General features: G+C 31.1%; 1 protein-coding gene across 1 annotated transcript; it reads left to right on the plus strand.

Moving 5' to 3' along the window:
- The first annotated feature begins 4,341 nt into the window (after positions 1–4,341).
- On the plus strand, positions 4,342–6,498 carry LOC105113698 (uncharacterized). The gene is made up of 4 exons (XM_011009991.1): positions 4,342–4,812; positions 5,387–5,605; positions 5,871–5,896; positions 5,974–6,498. The coding sequence occupies exons 1-4, from the start codon at positions 4,441–4,443 to the stop codon at positions 6,215–6,217; spliced, it is 861 nt and encodes a 286-aa protein (XP_011008293.1). The 5' UTR covers positions 4,342–4,440; the 3' UTR covers positions 6,218–6,498.
- The last annotated feature ends 3,562 nt before the right edge of the window (positions 6,499–10,060 follow it).

A 10,060-nucleotide genomic window follows, 5' to 3' on the forward strand; every position in this document is an offset into this window, starting at 1 on the left:
TAAAACCATGATAAAAATGCACTTTTAAGTACTAATCACACAACCAACAAATCTCCCTTCACTGGTTCGAAATCCTCTTCTTGTTCAGCCACTTATACCTCATCTTCATCTTCAGTTTCAACCTCATCTCCACTTATCAGCTCTCCATAATCCCCATGCAAAATCATCACCTTTTAATTTGGACATTCTGAAGCAATGTGTCCATGTCCTAAGCATTTAAAGCACTTGATGTCCCGAGACCTCCTAGGATATTGAGGTTCTGTCACCTTTTCCTTTCCCTTCAAAGAATCAGAACTGGTATTCCCCTTGCTAAACTCCACCTTCTCATCTCGTTTAGGTGTGCTCCATGTTCGTGTAGGCGTAGATACAACCCTTGTCGTGCTTGATGTAGTTACACCAGTTCGGACACCTTCTTATTTTTGCTGCCTCTCTACTCGAGTTGTAAGCTTTATAACATCCTCAAGGAAGATGTATAGTTGCAATTCAATAACATTAGCTATATCCTTCCTCAACCCTCCAAGAAATCTAGCTATTGTTTGCTCTTGGGGTTCCATCAATTCACATCGAATCAGCAGCAACTCAAACTCTTTCACATACTCTTCCACACTTAAAGATCCTTATCGCAAATTCTGAATTCTAATTTAGTTTATAGTAATTAGGAACAAATCTCTTCTTCATCACTCTTTTCATAGTTGCCCACGTTCTAATCTCCTCTTCTCCATCCCTTCTCCTCTGAATCTTTAAGTTTTCCCACCATAAAAGAGCATAATCTGTAAACTCAAGTGCTGCCACCTTGCACTTCCTTTCTTCAGAATATTCATACCATTCGAACACCTTTTCAACCTGTCTGTAAAATCAAGTGTTGCCACCTTGCACTTCCTTTCTTCAGAATATTCATACCATTCAAACACCTTTTCAACCTTCTGAATCCATTCCAAGTATCCCTCGGGTGAACTACTTCCTTAAAACGGTTGAATCCTAAGTTTGAGACTACTAGGAGGATTATTATTCTGCCTTCTTAGTCTGCCCCTCTTGTTGGCCTCATCATCCCCATTTGGATCTCGTCAGCTTCTATAATATCATTTCGTAACACCCTAAGTGTTTGCCTCTGCTAGGGTTGTAAATTAGTTCTTTGCATCATTTGGATAAGGGTATTCAACTGTTCACGAATTCCAGTCATTTCATCCTAAATCTCAACATGAGATTGTTGTAAGCCCATAACCTGTGCCTATTCTAAACTTAACCCTCTTGGCAAGTCTTTTTTATCTCCATCCATAATTAAGTTTATTAACCTCAATTCCAGCAAGCCTTTCTTCTGTTTTTGGCTCTTGTCTTAGATCACAACAGATGCTCTAATACCAGATGATGTGCCATGAATGATTTGAAAATTGGCAACAACGAATTTGATGAACATGGATGAAGGATGGCTCTGGTTGGTTGTTTTTCTTATGGTGTTTAGGCTGGATTATAGTGATTTTAAGGTAAATAAGATGGAGGATAGACTAGAGAGATATTTTGATAAGTCGATCTGGACGCCACAAAGATCAATCTAGGATTTTGACACCATACTCTTTGCGATTGAAGAGTGATAAGTCAAGTAGGGTTCTTCACAAATCAATTTGGAAGAACAACTCTTAATTCTCTGAATTAAGTTTCAAATCTAGGCCAAAAATCCTTTATTACATATTCTGATACCATATTTAAAATTGAAACATCCCTCCATTGTTAGAAAAATTCAATATGACAGAAGTCAAGCCTAAAAATTAGACTTTGACGAAGTAACTAGACAAATTAAACTAGCACACATTTTCTAACTTTAATTGAAACATAAACAGACCAAATTTAAAATGGCTATAACTTCTTGTACAAAAGTCCAATGCAATCATAGTTGGACAATATGGAAAGATAACATTCTAAACTTGAAATCCACCTGGATTAGTCTTGTTTTCATATACAATGGATTACTTCAAATTCATGTTCAAATTCATCTACTGTTATGATCATAAATAGCATCAATTCCTTAACTTATTTGTTTTATCAACCCAAATTCAAGTAGCCCAGCATCAAAAGAACCATTAAGGGCTTTTCCCATCTCGAAGTTCCAATTGTAGGCAAATAAGCACCCGTAAACCAATTTCAAACTGATTGCTAATTTTTAACTCTAACGCAGCTTTAATAATTCTAATTTGACTCATCAAGGCCCTTTGTAGTTGTTTCACTCTCGCTCTTGTCATTAGATCATATAAATCCTCTTGCAAATTAAATTTAGCTTTACGAGATGGATTGTCATTCCCATGATACACATCAAGGAACTTAAAAAAGGAGCAGCCCCGTGCCTGTACTTCGCTCTGGCTTGGATATATTTTTTTACCAATTAAATGATCTCAGTATGGAATTTGATTTAATAGTTTATATATATTATTGAATTGTTTTTTCTTAATTCATAACATTAATCATATAAGATAGAAGTAATTAATTTTCTCATTGTTTTCTATTCATAAGTATTGTATTCTTGGTTTATCAGTTTTTTTTATCATCAAACTGCAATTTCTTTTAATTTGATACTCGAAAGTTTTTTTTTTCTTTGGCCTTAATTTTTTTTCTCTTTAAATTTTATTTTTACGCGTGCCCAAGGTGTTGTTGCATATGGACCAAATTTGACATTAACAATAATTGACAACCTCTCTTTTGTGTTTACTATTTAATAGGCATGTAAACTTACAATTCGTGCCCTTAACTTTCACTTTCTTTTCCATTTGGTCCTATCTTTTTTTGGACTTTCTATTTTGGTCTTAAACTTCTTTTATAGATATATATTTCATTCTCTACATCTCGAGACATGAGAAAGAAAGTTAGGGAAAAAAATTGAGGAGAGAGAAAGCTTTTAGAATGATGGATTTGGACTACCAAATACTTTAATGTTAGTATTTATTAATTCATTTTTGAGATGGGAACTCAATATAGGTTGTTTTCATCTTCATTTATGCTAGAAGAAATAGATCAAATCTCAAAAAAAAAAAATATTTGATTTTAAGGTTTTTGATTGATTGAAATGTGTTTTGTTGTTAGAAATAAACTTATAAAGGTCCATAAAATAATTGTTCTTGTTTTTAGGTGCAAAATGGTTTGAATATGGGTTTTTGAGATCCAAAAACTTGGACCCTGATTTCTCGTTCACTAGAGCCACCTTTAATAATTGAAAAAAATAACATATAAGTGATGCATTGTTTATTAATACAAGCGATGGGTTGATAAGAAAAAAAAATTTAAAAAAAAATTATAACAAATGATATGTGAGTTTTTAAGCCCAAGTGCACCCGGGTTACGTGTGGGTCAGATATGCATATCCAGTTTATGCATACTTAGCCTTTTAAAATTTTTTTTCTCTTTTATCATTTTATACTTTAATTTAAAAATTTCTCTTTTATCATTTTATACTTTAATTTATTTTAAATAAATTTATTTAAATAATTTTAAATGATTATTCAATTATGTCATTATTTTTAAATTATATCATTTATAGTAATATTAATAATTATGCATAATGTTCTAAATAATATTCTATATGTAGATAAAACATCTATTTTCTATATTTTTTGTATAAATTTCTTATATAGTTTATTTCAAGTTTATTATAGTTATATTTATTTTAATATATTTGAGCAAGAATTATCAATTTATTATTCTATTATTTTTTATCAAAACTTTCTTTTAAGATTATGTTAAGTTTTTATTTAAAAAACTAGTGCTAATAAAAGAAATTATTTTGGAAAGAGGATTCAATGAAAGAGATACTTTTTTTTAACAAATTGTTTGAATTTTTTGGATATTTATTTTAATTACTTATAATTTCATGCTATTAACAAACATAATTAAAGAAAGATATATTTTTGGCTAAAAGGATTACATTAAAAAAACATAATTAAGGAAAGATATATTTTTGACTAAAAAGATTACATTAAAAACAAAAAGGAGAGAGAGAATTTATGCCACCAATCATTTTATATATATAATTTAAATTATTATATTTGCGATGAAAAAATATTTTTATTTTCATACAATTAAATAAAAAATTTTAAAAAAACTCCACATCACAATATGAAATATGTTTTTTGTGTTTTTATATTTTAACTTCAGCCTTTAATCTTTGGTCAATATTAATATTTTTTATATATATTAGCTTATATAATTTTTATTTTAGTTCATTAAATATATAGATTAACTTCTCAATTATCAATTAAAATGTTTTATGATGTAAGAAAATGTATTTAAAAAACCTTTTCATTATTTATTTTTTTAAGTAAAATCTAAAAACTGTGAAGTGCCCAAAAGATACGATGATGACCAAACAGAAAAGAACCAGTTCAGGATAATGCAAAAGAAAAGATCCCAAATACAAGAAACACACATTTTCCCTCCCATCTCTACAAGACCTCTGAAATGTTGCATTTACAATGCCACAACTTCCACCCTCTATCTCCCCAAATCTTCCCTCTTTCTCACCACCACACTAATCATCATTTATATCCTCTGAAGTTTCTCTACAAGCCCCCCATTTTCACGCCTTTCACTCTCTCAGCCCTCCCTCGTTCCAGACCAGACCCCCCGCTATGGCTTGCCCAGTTACCAGAACAAGCACCAGAACCGGAAGAAGAAGGTCCCATAGAGATACTGAGGTCTTCTCCTTCTATTTTTGCAACCACAGATGATCCTTCTTCTATTCAGGTTGCTACTAGTGTTCTCCTAACTGGTGCCATATCTGTTTTCCTCTTCCGCTCTCTTCGACGCCGTGCTAAGCGTTCTAAAGAGCTGGTATTTTCCTTAACTTTTTGGTTGTTATTGATGTGCTCATACGGAAATTGGAATTAGAAAGGAAGTGATTTCGGTTGATGGGATTATGTTTCTTTGGCTTAATTCAGTGGTTCTCTCACATAATTCAATTTTGTTTTGCGGTAAATATGTTTCAGTTTGGATTTTATTTTTTTTTGTCTTGTAGTCTTTAGTAATTTACTAATACCCTTTTGATCAGTGGTTTTATTGCTGTTACATTCTTATGGGAATTTGCATATATGTGCTGTTTTAGTGCTGGATTTTAATTTGATGGGTTTGCTTTCGTTTTAACTTCCATTGTGAACTTCTGGACCGCACTAGTTTTTGGTTTGGTACAATTCTCTTCAATTCATAATGTTTGGGGACTATATTGCTTAATTTTGGAAATTAGTTGAAAGCGAGGCCTTTTTTCCTTTGTTGGTGCCGTGAAATCTTGTTTTCACTCACATGTTATTATGATTCAATTTCAACTCTAGAGAAACTATTAGATTTTATTTGCTTTCATTTCACTTAGTTGTGATGAGATTGGAATTTTGAGTCCATTCTGTGTTTTTAGAAATTTAGGTCATCAGGGGCGAAGAAAACCTTGAAAGAGGAAGCATTAGATAGCTTGAAGACCTTTGGATCAGCTCCAATCGATGTTAAGAAGCCTCCTTCCCCGGTTCAGGCATTTTTAGGTGCAATATCAGCAGGTGTGATCGCACTTATTCTCTATAAGTTCACCACTACTATCGAGGCATCTCTTAACCGCCAGACAGTGTCAGATAATTTCTCGGTTGGTCCCTCAATCTCTTTTTTGCCTTACTTCGTCGGATTGTTTTGTACTTGTTGTTCTTAGTTAGCCTTTTTATCCCAAGTGTAACTGGAATCATAAAATTTCAAGCTAGTATATTATTGTGCACAGGTTGGCATATGTGAGATTAAACACATTTTTACCACATATTGCAGATTATCGTTATCTGTAAACATGATAGTTTGAAAATTGTTACTGTGTCAATAATACACGCTATTTCTCACTCTTTTCGCCTCCTGTGTTTCAGGTGCGGCAAATAACAGTAACTGTTAGGTAGGTCCTGCTACCACTATCCTTTTGCTTTATGATTCAACTTATGCAAGACAGTGACATCTTTCTGCTATTTGCAGGACTATTGTGAATGGTTTGTGCTACCTTGCAACATTTGTTTTTGGGATCAATTCTGTTGGTTTGTTCCTTTATTCTGCCCAACTTGCTTTCAACTCTTTAATGGAAGCCGGTACTGACGAAGTAACTGAAAGTAAAACTAGCGGGCCGTCAGGTTCACCAAATTCAACATCTGACAGTGCTACAGATGGTGCTGAGTTGACAAGCAGCCAGGGAGATCAAAATCCAGACAATATACAGCAATGAAAGAGAGAATTACAAGAATAAGTTTCTGTTCTCGTTAACTTTTGTGTAATTAGAACACAATCAGCATAATCGATTTTAATCATTCAACTATAATCAATTTTTAGTTCACCTAGCATCTTCATGCATAAACTTTTTCACTTGCTTTGCAATGCTACCATAAGCTCGGAGGATGGCATAGTTTATATCAGCTTCGCAGATGACTTTGCGCCATATTTGTTGTTATTCTATTGACAATTTCTGAAGAGATGTTAGAATTTTTAGGCTAATGAATGAAACTTCTCCAACTTTCGTTTTCCATTTTCCTAAATTTACTAGTTATGAGCTGTTGTTAGAAAGCTTCATTAGGCGTGAGTCAAAAGGATTAAAGGCTACTGCTGGTGGTGTGAAAGACTAGTTTGTTGGCGCCTGAAATGAAACTTGTGTGACTAAGAATTCCATTTGAGGTGAGGGATTGAGAAGGGAGAGAGAAGCTGATTTACGGAGGTGCAGAAGTATGGCGGGAGAATGATTCAGGTCTCAAAAATCAGGAAAGATAATTTTAGCCAGGAACAGCATGCAGACAACTGAGTTTAGTAGTAGATAAGTCGCCCATGTTGCAAGTGATGCAAAAATTTAAACAGAAAGCTAGTAAATCCATTTGATATTTTGGACTGGAGAACCTGCTGAATATAATAGAAAACTTGACATTGCATCTCACCCTACGAGCTGCTCTTATTTTTGTGATCCTTGACAATGGTATTTTGAATTTATGTTAGTCTAGTTTATTAGAATTTTTATTTAATTAGTTAATTAAAATTTATTAGATTATGATAGTTAAAAGATGTCTAAAATATAAATATATTCAGAATTTAAGTGTGGAGATAAAAGAACTTATAATAAATCTTGAGAGATTTGTTCATGTTTTTTCTTTTCAATATTTGATATCAGAACTTATAATCATTAGGAGGAGGGATTAGGAGAGAAACGCAGGAGGCAGCCTTTTCTACCTTTGACAGTCAAAAACAATACACAACAAAAGAACAAATCAGCAACACGTGGCAGCAGCAGCAAACCTTTTTTTTTTCAGACAGCAGCAAGTTTCTTCACAAAATAGCAATTCCAAACCTTGGCAGCAGCAATGCTAGTCTAATTTCAAAGAAAACTACATCTTTCATCGAGCAGAGCAGCAACGAAGAGTTGAAGATTGTCCTCTGCACAGCAGAATACCCTCCAAAACAGTATAGAACGCAGAAGAAAAACAGTATCGACTTTCAAACAGTGCTAGCAGCGGCTTCAAACTGCACCAGCAGCAACTTTTAAATTGACCAACAACAGCTTCCAAATAGTTTCCTTGTAGCATACCTCTCACCAGCAGCAATCAACCTCTCCGAACACAAAACCAGCAGCAAGCAGTGAAGGTATTTAAGTAATACAGAGACATCACTTTAGATAAATTAAAAAAAAAAAATTTATTTTTAAATAATATTAATTATAAAATTCTTGTCAAAATGGAATAAGTTTTGAAAATAATTTTAAAATTTTATTTAAATAATTAATTACTATAATGTTGAGAAAACTAATATAATTTAACAAGGTATATATGCTACATGCTATAATATTTAAATCAGAATATTTTTTATAAATAAATAATAAATGCATGGAAAAACTAGTTACTGAAAAATTAAGTTAAGTTATTTATAAATTTTTTAATATTTAAGAGATCATGACAAGCTAGATATTATATTTGATCTTCAAATATAAATCAATCAATTATTGAATTAATAGTAAATTAAATTATTTAATTTATTTAATTTTATTTTATCTAATATTATGATTTATATTTTGATCAATTTATTAGGGAACCTAATGGATCACACATGTAAGAAACATTGATCATAAATTAAAATAGAATAATTAATCAAGTGTGACTTACATGTAAGTAAATTTTTTAAGTTGAGGACTAGAATGTAATTAATATAAGGTAGTATAATTCTAAACTTAGAAATAATTAAGTAAGGAATTAATTAAATAAATTTATAAAACTAGACTAAAATAATATATGTGATATTATTTAAGATAAAAATAGATATTTTAATATTTATAGGAATTTTAGGTTTCCCTGTGAATAGAATGTTTTGTCTATTATTTTCAAAGAAAAAAAGGGTAAGAAAAGTATAATACATAAACCCCTAAAAAACAAAATAAAAAAGTTAGCACTCTAAAATTTAGCAATTACTCGCTTCTAAAAAAATTTAGGAAATTTCTCAATGATGATTTATATAAATTATTGTTATAAGCTAGATATTTGAATAACTTGTAGTTTGCGACAACCTATCTTAAAATAAATATTCAAAGTTGAAAAGATGATTTGATTTTTAGATAATATTCATATAAATCTTAAATAATTTTAAATTTATCTAATAAGACTCTTGAAACTTGTAAAAAAATTTAAATTTATTATTTATACTACATATATGTGTTTTGAAAAATCTAACATTGAGACAATAATTTACATTATTGATTACATATTTTAATTGTCATTGGCATTAATTACAAATTAAATTTGTGTGCAATAACCACCAGCGCCAATCGCCACTGCTAGAAGGTCACAATAGTGCTAAACTGGGGTCGCACAAGGGCTTCTGCCTTACACTTCCACCAGGTGAAATGACAGCATTGTGCTGCTGCTAAGGGTTGCCATTGGCATTGGCAGACCATGCTGGCAACAACGAATGCAATAGCAAGGCTGCTGCGGCAAGAAGAAGATGACAACGGCAGAATTACGATTCATCCCCTACTACTTAGATTAGGGTTTTTGAGGGCTAGAATTATGAATATACCCCTGCAATTTATGCCTAATTGCATCTAGGGTATTATTGGGGCAGAATTACGATTTTCCTCTCCATGTATAAAATATTAATTTTATACTTTAAAAGTAAAACCCTAAATTAAATTAATTGCAAATTGTTTAATTGAAAAATTCCAAGTTTTGGTTATATCCTAAGAGGACTAGGACTTAATTAAAATATTGAATTAAATAATGTTTAGAAAAATAGTTTTTCTAAAGAGAGTTTTTAAACTAAGATATTTTTATTTAATTAATTCTAAAATAGTTTAGAATAATTTTATTATGATTAATTTAAATGTTCATATTAAATAAAATGTATCAAGTTTGTAAAATTATCAAATTGGATTTAATTTAATATTTCTAAAAATTAAAAACTTTATTTTAAAAATTACACATAAAGCAAAAAATTAGAATTGAAGCAGGAGTATATTTATTTATGCATATTAATGTGTTATCATTCATGATAGATAGTTATACACATTAAAAACCAATGCGATTGTGTTTTTATAATTGAAGAGCTGTAATATTAAATAGGGTATGTGTTTTTTTTTTCTATTTTTTTCTAGAGTTGTAGAATTCTTTTCTCTTTTAATTCTCTTTGAATATAACTTGAGGTTTCTTAATTAATTATGTAAATGTTATGTAATTTAGAAATTTAAATAGAAAATTTATTTGAAATCCTAAATGGAAAAAAGATGGTGGTGAAGGATATAACTATAGTGCTCGCAAAGAACTTATGAAAATTTACAGCAGCTACCTAAGTTTTGACCACCTAATCCCCGTGGATAGCTTGAGAAAATTAGTTTAGATATGTACATAAACATCCTATTAGAATGTCATGCTAAGGGTGTATGCTAATTTTTATTGTTACGTATGTGACACGATTAAAAGATTGATGTCTTCTCTCAAGTGCAGGAGTGTCGAAGTAATAAACAACTTGGCAAAACCGGGGTCGAACCACAGGGAGGTTAATTGTATAAATTATAGATAACAATAATACAACAACAATACTAACA

This window comes from Populus euphratica, unplaced genomic scaffold (assembly GCF_000495115.2).
Source record: "Populus euphratica unplaced genomic scaffold, PopEup_1.0 scaffold449.1, whole genome shotgun sequence".
In the NCBI taxonomy this organism is placed as follows: domain Eukaryota; kingdom Viridiplantae; phylum Streptophyta; class Magnoliopsida; order Malpighiales; family Salicaceae; genus Populus; species Populus euphratica.